Source organism: Acartia tonsa, chromosome 7 (genome assembly GCF_053477335.1).
Source record: "Acartia tonsa isolate MP-2025a chromosome 7, ASM5347733v1, whole genome shotgun sequence".
NCBI classification, from domain to species: domain Eukaryota; kingdom Metazoa; phylum Arthropoda; class Copepoda; order Calanoida; family Acartiidae; genus Acartia; species Acartia tonsa.
In genome coordinates this window covers 12345055-12361882 of record NC_137266.1, presented here as the reverse complement: position 1 = coordinate 12361882, position 16828 = coordinate 12345055, and the positions used below count along the sequence as shown (strand labels likewise).

The 16828-nt window shown below is 30.5% G+C and overlaps 1 protein-coding gene and 1 long non-coding RNA gene across 2 annotated transcripts in view; both read left to right on the top strand.

The window, feature by feature from the left end:
* The first annotated feature begins 290 nt into the window (after positions 1 to 290).
* Positions 291 to 1848, top strand: LOC145324128 (uncharacterized). Its single transcript, XR_013881192.1, has 3 exons — positions 291 to 475; positions 1138 to 1188; positions 1794 to 1848. It is a non-coding gene; the product is annotated as an uncharacterized LOC145324128 (long non-coding RNA).
* Positions 1849 to 7274: 5426 nt separating this feature from the next.
* LOC145324180 (uncharacterized) overlaps positions 7275 to 16828 on the top strand; it is a 35719-nt gene continuing 26165 nt past the window's right edge. The window contains exons 1-5 of the mRNA XM_080166806.1: positions 7275 to 7290; positions 8694 to 8767; positions 14382 to 14457; positions 15644 to 15699; positions 16062 to 16132. Of these exons, the coding sequence (XP_080022932.1) occupies positions 16100 to 16132 (33 nt within the window). The 5' untranslated portion in view covers positions 7275 to 7290; positions 8694 to 8767; positions 14382 to 14457; positions 15644 to 15699; positions 16062 to 16099. The remainder of the gene's footprint in view (positions 7291 to 8693; positions 8768 to 14381; positions 14458 to 15643; positions 15700 to 16061; positions 16133 to 16828) is intronic.

The window sequence follows — 16828 nt, the reverse complement described above, 5'->3', positions numbered from 1 at the left end:
ATATGGTTCTCCATCACAGTGAAGCTTTGTTTATGCCATGGAAAGGTTTTCAACATCTTTTGGGGGAAAGGTACCCTCACCCTCCAACAAGTAATCGCCACTGAAATCCCAACCACAAAATTTCACAATCGACTCCCCCCCCCCCCCCCATCCATGTACTACTTCCCTCAAGTACCCGTAGATGCCTCTAGCGGCGTAGCCACCATTTTTAGATATCTCAAAAAGCACGAAAATACATGTAAAATGTAGTTTTTTTCAACAATTTCTAAATAACCTCATTTGAAAAGGCTGAAGACAAACTATACAACGACAACACTGAGGAAGAAAATACGCATGAACAAGATCCTAATGATGATATCAATATTGTTGACACTGAATATAGTTATAATGATCAGGATATAGATATTGATTATGCAGACCAGGCAAATATTAATCAGACTGTACAAGCTTTGGATCTGGAAGGTGGTGGCTCAAGGTATGATAAATTACTAATTTTACAAAGCCAATATTGCCCTGATATGACGTCATAAATTTCGGGATAGGAATAGGGAAGGTGCGAGGAAAATCTCTTCAAAGGAGATGAAAGAAATGGGGTTCTCCTTTCCCTTTTGCTTTCCCTATCCCGAAATTTATGACGTCACAACAGGATAATATGGGCTTTGTCAATTATATTACATAAATGATTGGTCTTCTGTAAGGAAAAGCTCTGGTTATCAATAAAGAATCAACCTATTGATTTAAAACTTTGCATAAGAAATAGGTATATTCCTGAAACGGTATCTATTTTATTATCATTACCAGAAATTGGAAATTTCCGAAGACTTGAATACTGTTTTTGGATTAGTCATTATAGGATGTAACCGAACGTCAAACAATAATATGACCACCAATTAGAGGCCAGATTAAATTTTACCATTTAGGTCAATTACAATGTATACTTGCCTAACATTTGTCTTTAATTGTATGACTTCATTTTTTGGAGGCACTTCACGCTGTTTCGTTATTAAGTTGGGAGATAAAAGTGGATTGGAAGATATAATTCACTTAGAACTTTTTCCAAGAATCTTACACCTAGAAAATCTGAAAAAGAGCTATTTTGTTTAAATTGATAATTTAAACATGATTTCTATATTTCAGAATTAATGAAGATTTGTTCTACGTTATTGAAAACTTGGATGATTTGGAAAGGTAGGATTTTTTTTAGAGTACAGTTAATATATAGTTAGGTACGTCTGTCTGTACGTCTCTATTCCGTCAAGCCTTCAGATTGAATAAGTATAATAAATTTTTAAAAAGTACATTTCTTTACATGCATTAAGCTTAAAGTGCCTCTAGAATTCTATTTGTAATTAAAACATATTTTCTTGAATATTTTATCCATAGATACGTATTTCTATATTAGAGTTTGTTGGTGCTTTTCATTTTAACTGTATCATAATAATTGCTTGCTTTTTATTGCTATGTCTTTTTAGTAATTATTGTCCTTGTTATTCCCTATTTATCTATATTCTTGCAATAATAATAAAAATTCTGTCAATTATGAATTTGGAAATAACTGTGATAATAGATATAGAATACGTGGATATTATGGGAGATTCTTGTCTACCCTAATAAAATGATTGTTCTAGCTGGCTAATATAACATTAACCCCATCCAACCCTTTACCTTCTTCTCTCCCAATGCATGGAAGAATATACTGACCTATAAATGGAAAATATAGTAGCGACCTAAATTGACGACAAAATTTGATATCCATGTTTACTATATCCATTACTGAGATTCATTTTGTTAAGGGCTGATGACACGTTATTTCCAATCTATATCAACACAATAAAACCAAGCTTCAAGGAACCAATTCATCTTAATTATCTATATCATACTTAATTGCATCACCGACTAACCAAGATGTATTATATTATATGTATTATATGTATTATAGATGTATTACTTATTACTAATTTCTAAACTAGTGGCGTGCACAGTGATTCACTCCGGTTGTGTAAAACTATTTGAGGATAAAAAAAATGGAAGGTAGGCATTCCCAATTTTAATTTAACTATTACAAACATTTTTCTTTATAACCCACCCCCCCCCACTGCTAAATAAAATTTATTTAAGTTTGAAAAATCATGCCTTATTGCTAAAGACAAAAGAAATTTCTCCATTTGAATTTGATTCAAAATTAATGTCAAGGAATTGTTTTAAAGATGCTTTGTCATACGTCTTGCTGTTAGATAAGTAGGTTGTTTACATCTCGTAAAGGTATACCTATCTACAAAGATGAATATAGAATATACGTGGATATTAGGACAGGGAAAAAATTTTCTTCACTTAATGTTGCTAACATGGAACTCATATATTGGTCAGTTCGTTCATCCAGTAAAAAGGGGACCAATGTGGTTAAGGGGGTGGATTTGTGGTTTCGTTATTTTAACCCGACAGGAGTTCCACTTTATTAGAGAACATGAAAATGTGTAACATTTAAGTATTAATTTTATGATTAAGTATGATATTATAGTTCTATGCTATGTCGATGACGCAACTTCCTATTATTTTAACCAGCGGCTGTGCCACTATCATATAGCATCGAGCTCTGCATAGAAGAGGTAGGAAAAAGCAAATAAAAACCCTAAAACCATACCAAAGATTTAAATCTTCAAATTAAAAAGCTGAATCCTGGGGCCTTTGTGAACCTTCCATAAAATGGAGAACCTAATCGATTCAGAATATATCTATATCTTGAGCTACTGACAAAAATCTTATTCCTTTATTTAAAAAACTTAACTTTAAAAGTTTTGATTTGCCTAAAGTAAATAGTTTTAAAAAATTAAAAAACTAAAATGGTACATTTTAAGCAATTTTTCTTATTTTCAATTAAATGAATCAACTTCATAAAATTAAAATAAGAAAAAGTAAATAAAGATATATGTATGTGTTTGAAACCAGGAAAGAAGGGGACTGTTTATTACTGTTTATTTAGTCCCCAAAGTTTTAATATAACGTTTTCTTAATCTTAACAACTTTTGGAACTTTATAATTGGTTGTTTCATGAAGTTGACTGTCCAATCGTTCCTACCACTAATCTTAATCTACAGAAGGGGTAGTTTTGTGAATCATCATTTTGGATATACATCATTTTATCGGACATTGTCTTATCCCTTTAGATCCCTGGTTTAAAACACAGATGGTTGAATCTAAATTGAGTATAATACAAGAATAATAAAAAATTTCTCTGCTAGTCATACTTCCAGCTGCAGGCTAAAATTTCTTTAATTAATCAGTTGCAGTTTTTCATTTTGACATACACAATGGCTTATGTGTCTATTCTATACTATATTATACAATATGACATTGTATATTTATCAGGGAGGGTGAAGCCATTGCTACTGGTACCAACACGTTCTCTCATTCGTTGTCTTATAAACTTTGGGTTCTTTTTAAATTCCGGTTAAAACTCTAAGTGTACAAACGTTTTAACTAATCATTTTGATCTAAAGAAGGAGTAATTTGTTTATCATCATTCGGGATGTATATTAATTTATTCGAATTTTATTTTGGATATTTGTAGTTTATCGCATCTTATTATAGACAACTTTCCGCGGGTAGTAAAATGAAATATTATAAGATTAATTGTTCGCTCTGATGGGTCGGAAGCACAAAACTGGCATAAAGTTTATCATTTTTATCTTATTATTGGGAAAAAATTGTCTATAATATACTCTCGATCAGTCCTTCCAATCTATACGATATCTGTTTTTTCAGTATTGTTCAAAAATGTTAGAAGTAAAAGATCTTTTTGGACCGATGATAAAGATTAAAATCTAACTAATTTGGAAACCCTACAAAATAGCTGATTAGTTTAACATGCCAAATTTAGAGAGCTCTAGGCAAAGGAATCTTAATTATGTTTGGCTAAGCCTATTGATTAATAAAACCATTGATATTTATAATATGCATTTTATGCCAGGAATCTAAAGGGATAAGTCAATGGCCGATATATTGATGTACATCCTCAATTACACAAAATTACTCCTTCAGTAGATTACAATTAGTAGTTGAATCGTTTAAACATTCAACTGAATCAACCAACCAATCAAAGTCCCCAAAGTTTTAAGGCCAACGAGAATAAGAAAACATTATTATACAAATTTGGGGACTTGTATAATAAAGATACCTACGTTTCCTCCCTTTTATGCTTTTTTTATGTTGGTGTGCTCATAAGTAAAGCAGCACTAAGTAAAGGACATAAACTTATACTATTGTTTAAATAAGTAAGATTTTTCGTCTAACGCTTAAAAATCTCGGAAAATACTGGTCCAGATTTCTCAGGATGGTTTTATACTTTATTTTGACCTCTCCTGCTTACCATAGAGGCCAGAGGCGTAGCAACTAGTAGAGTATAAAATAGTAATAGGCATAATTAAAATTTGAAAGTCAATTATATAAAGACCTCGTTTTTTTATAAATCAGCAGATCGAATGAAAAGATAAAAGTTTTATATATTAAATGAATTGGTGTTGTTGTTTCTTATTGTTATTAAATGTTTCAAAGCTTGATTGTGTTTCTTTAAATACAAAAATTGTCGTGAAATTCGTTTCTACAACACATTAACAAATTTTTCATAGGTTTAGGGAATAGCTACTCTTTCAACTTTCACGAAATAGATTTTTACCACGTAGTTTTTCTAGGTATTCGCTTTGCTTCTCTATAACTCGGGAAGGTGAGTCAAAAAAACCTCCTCCCCTTCCCTAGGTTTTATTACTTACCTTTTTTAGAATTACGGTTGGCCCGTCCGTACGTCCGTCCGGAACGGATATTTTTTTTGTTAATTTTGCATGTTAGAGTTTTCCTATCGATTTCAAACTATGCATGTAGTAGTTAGGTACGATTTGGAAAGCCTACCAACTCTATAATAATTACCAGAAAATCCATACGTCCATTTAAACATGTTGATTATTTTACTGTTTTAACACCAATTTTTATATGATCTAATTTTCCGATTGATCTGATTTGTGGTATACTGATTCACGGGACAACAAAGTAAAATATTATAAGCAAAGCAACTCTATAATCAAGTCCTAAAAATTTAAGTATGTCTAGAAACATTTTCCTGTATGAAGCAGTTTTTCAACAAATTTACTTACAATTTTGCTTCGACTCTTATATTTTATATTCTGATTATTCAGTTCTGACACTATACAAGTGTTAATGTCCGTTTGTTCTACTGTATCATAGCTTCGTTTTTATGTATGGTGTCATCCTTGTTTAAAATATAAGTTTGGGCTCCCATTCCCAACCCCTTTTCATAAAAGTGCCTCTAGGAGCGCAGCCGCTAGGACAAATATAAAGAGATAGAAAGATAACTAGGAGCAAAGTCGTGAAATATTTTCCCACAACACCGTGTCAATCCATTTGCAACTGTCAAATTGTCCTCAAAGTAGTGCACCTACTCTATAAGCACTTTTAGTTTAATTTTTTTACAGTAGCCTAGCTACTCTTTAACAAAATATTGCAACATTATAAATGTAATATTAGGTAGAAGGTTTTTGTCAGTAACTTATTTTTCGATGACTACTGAACCGACTAGGTTCTCCATTTTAGGGAAGCTTAACTTATGTTCTTGAATGGTTTTAGGCTAAAATACAGAGCCCCTAGATGCGTATCCGCAAGTTAAAAAATCTATACCTCTCCCCCTTCTGTTTGAAGTCCTTGAACTACTACTACATATAAATGATTAGATAAACATCATACCTTGCTTTTCTTTTATATTATAATTTCATTCAAATTAAATCTTGTTATAAATAATCCAACAAAATTTAAGCATAAGAGTGTCCTTTCATATGAAAATGATAGGTAGGTTTATAAATTTAACCATATGTGTTTTGTTGCTTGCTAGTATGTTAGTGTTTCTACAATATACATAATTATAAATATTAGCACACTTTTTAACTACAACACCTACCAATGATACCCCTATAATAAAGTAACAGGGTCTCTGACTGTCTGTCTGTTTGTACCAAAGGATCTCGCTAACAGCTAAACAGATATGGTTCTCCTTTAAATGATAGCTATTCTTAGGTCCTGGAAAGGTTTATATCTATTTTTACTTATGGAGGGTACCTAGTGCTTCCCAAGAAAAATCGTCCCAAGGAAAAAATTGCCCCCACTAAAATAAATAAAATAAAAATGAGGGGTGCTCGATTCCTCCCCCCCCCAAAAAAAAAAAATATATTTGATAGGTATTTATTTTTAAATTTTAAAGAAGTAATTGGGTTGTCGAAAATAAAAGACTTATGAAACCTAAGAAACTCTAGATATGGCCTTACTTTGCAGGCAGAAAAGAATTCTTTTTTGATATTCACAGTTTTAGATAATATCCTAGTGAAAACTTCGAATTCATTTTGCTAGTTTATAAAGGATCTTTTTAAAGAGAAGCTTTTTTATAATAAGTCAGATTGTTTAATTGTTTGATTAACTTCCTTTCATGAAGGATATCATCATTGTTTGTTGGAATTAAAAGAAATGGGTTTAGTCTTTTTCGTGGCAACGCCTCTTAAGGGGCGTTTTGTTGTATTTCCACAGTAGCTTTTCCCCTTTTTCTAGCTCCTGAGGGGCAAATTATCTAACCCTGCGGGGCAATCACCTAGCACAACTTAACCTAAGAAATTATTTTTGATAATTCCATATAATGATTAATGATACCTCTACTAGAATGCTGATAATCTAATTTATATTATGAATGTACCAAAATCGTGCACTTTGATTTGGGGGGAGAATTCCCCCCGAATATAGAAGCCTCAGATACTCCATATTAAAATTTTAACAAAATCTGTTAGAACTCTGTTTTCAAAGATTTAAACAACATATTTTGTTGTTGACACTAACTATTTTTATCACGTCAAATTATTTACTAGGAAGTGTTAAAAGAAAGTAACACAATTTTCAATAAATAAAAAAAACTGTACGTTATAAAGTCAGTTTTTTGTTATGATTTTTCAATCTATGGTAAGGTCAGCTTTATATTTTTTTCATGGCGAATGCTCTCCCCCAAAATAGCTATAAAACTTATCATGACCTATGGGAAGATAAAGGTGAACCAAATTGGTTCAGCGGTCAGCGAAATACTTTAGTACAATCAAACAATAAACAGGCAGACATAGATCCTTTTACTTTATTATATCAAAATATAAAAGAATTATTTTTTTCTTTCCCGTTTTTAAAAACAACAACTTTCTGGAATTATTTTTTTGATGATGGATTGGTTTCTCAGAGAGATGACCCTGATGCCAGGTGAGATAGATAGATAGATAGATAGATAGATAGATAGATAGATAGATAGATAGATAGATAGATAGATAGATAGATAGATAGATAGATAGATAGATAGATAGATAGATAGATAGATAGATAGATAGATAGATAGATAGATAGATAGATAGATAGATAGATAGATAGATAGATAGATAGATAGATGGATAGATAGATAGATAGATAGATAGATAGATAGATAGATAGATAGATAGATAGATAGATAGATAGATAGATAGATAGATAGATAGATAGATAGATAGATAGATAGATAGATAGATAGATAGATAGATAGATAGATAGATAGATAGATAGATAGATAGATAGATAGATAGATAGATAGATAGATAGATAGATAGATAGATAGATAGATAGATAGATAGATAGATAGATAGATAGATAGATAGATAGATAGATAGATAGATAGATAGATAGATAGATAGATAGATAGATAGATAGATATAAGAGGTTAACTCACAAACAAAATATGAATTTAACATATTTATTCAGACATTACAAATTGTTTCGTAAATGTTTGCACTCTTCAGATGTCAATGTAAAATAGATAGATAGATAGATATCTTGGATAGAAAGACAGTAAATAGATAGAAATATTAACATATTGAGACAGATAGACATAGACAAGGAGTAAGAGACACACAGTAAGTAGTAATAGACAAATTGACAGTCACTAGGAGAGATTAATAGACATACAATATGAGGGAATGATATACAGATAGACTTACACTAAGAGGTATTGGCAGGCAATTATACACAGACAATCATAAAGTAGATGAGGAACAAAAAAAGACATATATACATTCACATAGACTAATAGACACATACTAAGACATAAAAAGACAGACGTACTTAGACTGACAAATAGACAAACTTCCCGAGATAGACAGATAGACAGACACTAGGAGTAATAGACAGACACTATGAGGTATTGGCAGATAATTATACAAATACAATCATAAAGTAGATGAGGAACAAAAAAAGACATATATACAATCACATAGACTAATAGACAGACATACCTTGACAGAAAAGACAGACGTACTTAGACTGACAAATAGACAAACTTTCCGAGATAGACAGACACTAGGAGTAATAGACAGACACATAATTATACAAACACAATCAAAAAGCAGATGAGGAACAAAAAAAGAAATACATATATATGGACAACATTCATATATACACTTATAGACAGACATACTGAGATAGAAGAAGACAAACGTAGATAGATAGAATTCAAATGAGGAAAATAAAGAGACTTCTAAATAGACAGATGTCAAATGGATAGATATATGATTAAATAGACATCTAGATATCTAGACTGAAAGATTGCAAATGATATAAAAGCATATATTTATTTTTAGCTCTTATGTGTATGATGCCCTAATTGAGAAATATCTGAACAGCAAACTCCACAAAAATGGACACTCTACCCTAGGTTAAACTTGACACATAAATCATACATCCAAAATATTCCCACAAGTAGGAATATTTGTATAGGTAAGAAGTAATTTTGTTTATCATCATTAGAATGTAAAAATTGTCCATTATCTTATTGAGAAATATCTAAACAGTAAACTCCACAAAATTGACACTATATTCTAGGTTAAACTCGACACTTAAATTATATATGAAAAAAAGTAAAAGAAGTATCCAAAATAAAGCTTTGAGAAAAATATTATAAAATGCTTAATCTAAAATTCTTGTTTTTATTTATATCGCCAAAAGCTATTAATTCTGTAAAATTTTTCACAACAGGAAAAACTGTCTCTTGACCTTAATTTCTTTCTCACCAGATAATAAATATGCTGTGATCCTATTAATAATTTCATCCTTGCTTGGCATTTTAGGTTACTCTGTTTAAAATTTATTTACCTAATTATCCCAGCTAGAGTTAGAGATAGTTTTGTAAATTGAATGGAAACAAATCAATGATATACAATCATGACTTTTGGCAATGCAGCACTGAAAATCATTACATATATGTACATATGAATATATATAGATAAAGGGTATTATCAAAAATCCTTAATGATCCCTATATAAAAGTAATAAAATGCTTGTCTGTTTGCGTGTTTAGTAAAGGATCTCGCTGACCGCTAATACAATAATCCAGTAATGTAAAGCTTCTTATTGGCCAACTATTTTAGGGGGGGGGGTGTATTACCACCCTCCCAAGAGGGATCACCCACCTAAAAATATTTTTTCTTATAACTAAAGTTCAAAAAGGTAAAAAATATATATTCATAAAGTAGCTACACTTCCAACAACAAAGACAAAAATATAATTCAGGATTTTATTCCGCCAATATTTTGGGGATTGTTTTTCTAAATTGATATTGAAGTCACTAAACATTGAAAAGCAAGTGCAACATGTGATTCATTTCAATAGTTTTAAACTCATAAATTGATAACTCTATGAATTTTAACCTGGCCAGTGATTTTAGTTTAGTTAAGTTTATTCCAGGAAAGGAAATAAGAGCACATGATAGTGCTCTCCCTCTAAGTGACTAATGAGCAATGAGACCCCCCTTCCCTTATTTAATAAATTGACCCAGTAATCAATATAACCTAACATTACCTGACTTAAAGAAATGAACAACCACAAAATTGAAAAGTAGTAGGCCTGTAGTATATGATCCTTTTCTTTGCCATTCTTAATTAAATCAAAAATTATTCCAGTGTCGTGAATCAATAATTAAATATAGGTTGCAAAACTCTAACTCTATATAAAGCTAATTCAACCTTGAATCAATAATATTTGTAGAATGAAAAAACTGCTGAGACTAGCTGCAATACATTGATTTAGATAATTTGAAGTTTTTTATACAGGTGTACAAAAAAAGAGAGATTTTTAGATCCTTCTAAAGACTAAGGGCATCTTCCAGGATACTATGTAAAGCAACATGAATCAGACAACAAACTCCTCTGGTTTTGTCTAAAAGCACTAACTTCCCATGTAGAAATGTATCATCATGGCCCAATAATAATCTTATTGACAAAATTAAACATTGAATATAGCAACAGGTATTAGTGTCATAAGAGAATTTTCTGCTGTGGCTCAAACTTATCATTTCATTGTGTATTAAAGCACTTTTATGAACAAATATTTTTAAAGATTGTTGTTGTGATATTCTACAAGTGAATTGTGATGATTATAATTTTTGGTACACCTTTATAAATAGCCTAGATCTTATAATGCCAATTTTGATTTTGATTGTGCACAGAATCAAGAGTTTATTGGACAACTATGTTTCAGTTTTGCTGGCAACAAGAAAAACATTTTTTTTAAATACACACATAAAAAATTTTCAACTAAGTATAACCACAAGTAATTAGAGAAATTGGTTAATAAAAATTTTACAACATTTAAAATATACAAAATAATATGAATATAAAATTTGTTTGTATATTCAATTAGTATTTATAAAACAAATACCAAAAAAATGGTTTTCAAAATTTATTTGAACTGATAGTTAAAGGAAAAAAATAGCATACATCTAGTTATTAAGTTTGTATTACGAAAGAAAATGGATTGAAAATGTTTTTAACTTTTTATTGAAACTTGAAATATAAAAAGTACAGTGCTATTTGAAATATTATTTTCTAGTTGCAAAGCTTTTCAATATTATATATTTTAACATTACTTCCTTAAAAGAAGAGGTTTCATGTTATTTGAATACTTCTTTTTAAATTAGAAAATTACTTATAGCCACTTATATTACTTATTCTTGACAAATGGCTGCACCCCTAACATCCAGGGTCTATGTATTTTAAGAGGTTGGAAGTGGGCTGATATATAGCCTGAAGCCATACCAAGACTTATTTCTAAAAATAAAACACCCTCAAATCTAAAATGGAAAACTCAATGTGTTCAATAGTTGCTGCACTATTGAATTTAAGACAAAAATCCTTACTGCTTTTTATAATAGGATATACAATTAACTATTGATGTTGCCATTCTTGTTTTAAATAAAACAAACAAACAATTAATAAATTAAAATTAGTATGTTTGTTTATAATTTATTTAAATAGTGCAGAAGCTATCATTATTGCAAAACAAGAATAATTATATCATAGAAGTATAGCTTAGTATATCATTTATGAAATATTCAATAGTTTTTCATAAAGGATCTAATAAAGTATCAACTTTTGTTTATAATAAATTTTTATTATAATTAAAAACTATTGGCAACTCACCTAGCAACTAGAAGCTCTGTATTCGAAAGAGCAGAAGGTCTAGAAAAATAGTTGAAAACCATCCGAGAATTAAATTTTAGAATAGAATTGTCTAAAACACCCAGACCAATGTAATGCCTACTTAGATTACCCAAGTAGTTTTTGAGGATAGAAAACTATTAATATGATAAAAAAACCAACTGACCTCTCAATGAGGGGAAATGCTAAATTTCCAAAGAATGATTTATGTAAAACTATTAGCTCCTCTATTGTTTAAATTAAAACAATGTTCAGTAATTTGTACCTTCTAGAATTTGTTGTCATTAGGATTGTTATTAGTCAGCAAGAACATGAAATAAAACCAATATTATTATGTGCCAAAAACTAAGATGAAAACCAAGGAAGTGTACTTTGCTGCAAGGATTTGCAGCTATTGTTGCAGCTGCTTTGATAATAGTTATTTATCGCATTTTATTATAATCAGCTTTCTGTGAATATAGAAATGTAAAATTGTAAGATTAAAAATTAGTTTTGTTAGCACTAAAGGGCCGTAGTCCCGAGCTAACAAGACTGGTATTAAATTTATGATTTTTTTTTAATTCGTAGAAAACTGTATATAAAACATACGATACAAGATTTTACAGTGTGACTGAGATTAATCAGTTTCCAAGCCATACTGGAAAATAACTAGATCACATTCCAGCTGTAAAATTGCTGCTTTTAAATACTTCCTTTTAGAATTAGATTATTTATGCCTATGAGTTATCCCTTAATACAAGAGGATTATGTCTTTGGCTTTTTAAGAGCTTTTCCATGGTCAGTCAATTGTAACAGATCTACTAACAACCATCTAATTATTACCCAATAAAAGTATTAGTTTTTGTATTGTACCTATAAATCCATAAAATCTAAAATCTACTTAGGATTGTTATCCAATTTTACACTTGATCTAAAATATTGTCTAGATTTTCAAAGTATTTAGAGAAAAGGATTTACTTACATACCAAGAAATCTGTTGAGTCAAGTCAATTCTACTAAATTGATTCTGAAACCCCCTTTTCGATATATACAAGATATAATCATAAATAACTTGCCTAATATGTAATAACTTCATTTTTCTATTATTGCGTTGTCATATGTATATTTTCAGGGATTTGATAATGGTTGATCTACATCATGTTCTTAGATATAATAAAAAGACAGTATAATGGAAAAAACAATCATTCTAAATAAATTGGTTGATAAATAATGACAAAGACCAAATTGCTGAAAAATTGTGTCGAAAATGATCCATGTGACGTCATAAAAATGAGGGAGATGAGAGGAGAAGTGAGAAAGAAAAACCCTAAAAAAGAGATGTATAATCCCTCATTTTTATGACGTCACATGGATGATTTTTGACACAATTTTTTAGCAAATGGTCTTTGTCTAAATAATTAGTAGCGAAGCTACTCTATAATTCACTTTGTCCGTCCGTCAGTCAGTCAGTCAGTCAGTCAGTCCGTCAGTCCGTAACGCTATGGGGGAAATGGGATTTACTCAGCTCCTATAAAAGATAGAATGCTGAAATTTTTTGACAACATTCCCATTATTAAGGAGCACAATTGACTATAAAACATCATTTGCGGTCGGACCGATTTTTAGCAGGTTTTAGGCTATTTTTATATTTTTCACATTTTTCTCCATATCTTCAGTGTTTATGGTCCGATTTTCAAAATTTTTTCAGTTACAGATATCAAAATTAAATTTCCTGTCGTTTAAAGAAACAATCATGAAGGCCAGACTGCCTTTTTAGCAGGTTTTAGGCTATTTTTATATTTTTCACATTTTTCTCCATATCTTCAGTGTATGGTCCGATTTTCAAAATTTTTTCAGTTATAGATATCAAAATTAAATTTCCCGTCTTTTAAAAAAGACAACCATGACGGCCAGACTGCCTTTTCAGCAGGTTTTAGGCTGTTTTTTTTTATATTTTTAACATTTTTCTCCATATCTTCAGTGTTTATAGTCCGATTTTCAAAATTTTTTCAGTTGTAGATATCAAAATTAAATTTCCCGTCTTTTAAGGAAATAACCATGACGGCCAGACTCCCTTTTTGGCAGGTTTTAGGCTATTTATAAATATATTTAACACTTTTTTCCATATCTTCAGTGTATATGGTCCGATTTTTTAAGTTTTTAAGGATTTAAAAATTAATTTTTTTGTCGTTTTAAGAAAACAACCATGGCGGCCAGACTGCCTTTTATCAGGTTTTTGGCTATTTTTATATGTTTTACATATTTCCCAAGATCTTTGTTTATTTTGATCCAATTTTCAAACTTTTATGGGATATCAGTATCAAAATAATTTTTCTCGTATTCATTCGAATCCGGTGGATAGGAACCTGTTCTCATCCATACGAAAAAACTATGTCTAGCATCGTATTATATCCAGCTTTCTACGAATATAGAAATGTACAATCCGCGGAAAGCCGTTTATAATACGATGCGAGAAATAACTATTCCCATTGTTATGAGCATCTTTAATATAATTTACTTTGACCATCGTCATCATACAAAATAAAACAAGGTTTCATATTTATTAATACAATAAATCTATTCTTGATTTTAGTAAAAACCTTTTAAATCTACCTGTACGTATTCCCATCTACGATTTTTTGTGCTTCGCTACTTATGGATGTTGTCATCCTTGTTAATATATTAACGCACTTAACCCTTTTTTAGGTTCAGAAGTAAACATTTTTAACAGATAAAAAGAGAAAGATAATAATTTCAATTTAATTTCTTAACCGTATAAGGCAGAGTTGCGGGAAAAATGGGTAGAAAATGTGTTTTATAAAAACTGAGTGTCAAGTTGACTGCCTAAAGCTTTAGATATCCCCATAAAGCTGGACGCCAAGATTTCAATTCCAGAAAGTGAACTGGAGTCCATCTTTGCAAACTATTCCAGGTAAATATTTTTTTCCAGTATTTTTTTTCGATATCAGATGGATTGAAACCGGTTCCCAGCTTTACTATAAATTTGGGTTGGGACGGATACTTTTTTGGCCGGATACCGGATATCCGGCTGATTTCAAATGCCGGATATCCGGTAACCGGCCGGATATCCGGCAAATATCCGGTTATCCGGCCAAATTACCGGATATCCGGCCGGATAACCGGCCAAATTACCAGATATTAAAGTAGTAAAAAAAATTTCTTCAGAAAATTAAATAGCCATTTAAGATTTTAAAAAGCAGAGATTTTTGGTGTAAAGTATAAAAAATTATAGAGTCGGATATCCGGCCGGATAGTTTCAATATCCGTTATCCGGCCGGATATTGAAAATGGCCGGATATCCGGCCACACCGGATATCCGGCCCAACCCTATAAATATCATGTACAGCATCGAATTACAGACAATTATCCACAAATATTAAAATAAGAAACATAAAATTGATACCAGTTTTGTATGCGCAGGCCCTCGGGGCTTACAGAACTGGTTTTAAACCTATAATTTTGCATATTAATATCCACGGAAAGCTGTCTATAATACAATGCTATAAATAACTAATATTCGTATATAAAATTGCCAATTATTGTTTTTAACTTTTCTAAATAAGGATATGCTCTACAAGACATTTTTATGTTTTACCATTTTTTTCTGTTAAAGTAAAACTTCTGCAACCTTTCTTGGTTTGTTTTTCGAATATTATCAAGAGCCAATTTTTCAAAATATTAATATATTACAACATACATTTAGACTTTTTATTATCTATCTTTCATTTATATTATATTTTTCCTGTTGGTTTCGTAAATTATCATCTTTTTCTTTTTTTAAATTTTTTTATCTACATATTTCTTTAATCTTCTTATTACTCTCTCTCTCTCTCACTCTAAATTTTTCTTTCTTACTACTTTTCATTGATAATTTTAGATTAAAATTATTTTGCACACAACTAAAATTGCAACCTTTGGTTAACCAAAATGTAACTTTAAACAAATAAAATTATATAAAAAATCCCAATTTTAAAACTATCAAAAGATAAGATCAATACAAAATTGTTAAAATTAAACAAATATCACAGGGCTCTGCAGTCGGGCATACGTTTCCAATTACAGACATTTTTAGCAAAATTTAAAATGTATTTATTTAGGTTTAAAAGCGGATATGGTCCTCCCCAACCTCAGCAATACCAGAGTCCAATTACAGGTGAGCTAATTTTTATAGCTTTTTTTAGAGGGAGGGGGGGGGGGCATTTCTTACATCATGTATTCTGAATAAGAAATATTATGTAACCTAAATCAGAATTTCTATAAAAATTTGTATGCGTAACCATAGTGAATCCAATTGGTGATTGGTTGATACAAAATAAGCCCAAATCACAGAACACTATTGGTTTAGAGCGGTAGCCAATATGAGCCGTCCGCCAGTAAGGTCATTAAATTAGGCAAATGGTAAAAGTTGCATGATCCCTTTCAAAACCAGGCCGAGACCTAATTTATGGCCAGGTTTCCTATCCCTTATCCCTGATATTATTACCTATAATTCTTGCTATCCAACCATCTATTTAGATTACAAATTACCAGACCCAGATGAAACTTTATATCATATGGCATCTTTAGAGGAACAAAAATACGACCAGGTAATTTTTTTAAAGTCGAATACAAAAACTTTTAAATTTTCCCTCCTAATTTAATAGTCTTTTATTATAACAACTTTTTTTTATCTAATTTGCATTTAAAAATTATCAAGATATCATAGTCGATGAAAAATTGACAAAATCATGTCGGTTTTGTGTCATTAACTCTATAAATTGCAAATCAATAGAATGCGAACAGTTTTTACAGGTTAAGGTATATTTAAAAGAATAATCCTAATTAATACATCGAAATGAAAGAGGAAGTAACAAACAAGAAGAGACAGACAAACAGAAAGACAGAAAGAGACAGACAAACAGAAAGACAGAAAGAGACGGACAAACAGAAAGAAAGAAAGAGACAGACAAACAGAAAGAAAGAAAGAGACAGACAAACAGAAAGACAAGAAGAGACAGAAAAAGGTAGACAGACAGAAAGAGAAAAGATAGAAACAAAGAGTGAATATAATATGTAAGTAAAAAGAAAAAAAAGTAAAACTGCTAAAGAGAAACTTGGGATTAAGAGTAAAAATAAAATTAATTAATTATCCAATAATCTTCAGAAAGAATCATTTAGTTAATGTGTCTGTCAGTTGTTATTACAAAATATGTCATTTTAATAGCTTTTTTATTATGTAACTTTAAGTAGCACAGCTACTTTGTAACTAGGGGATGAAAGGTCAGAAAAATAGTCTAAAACCA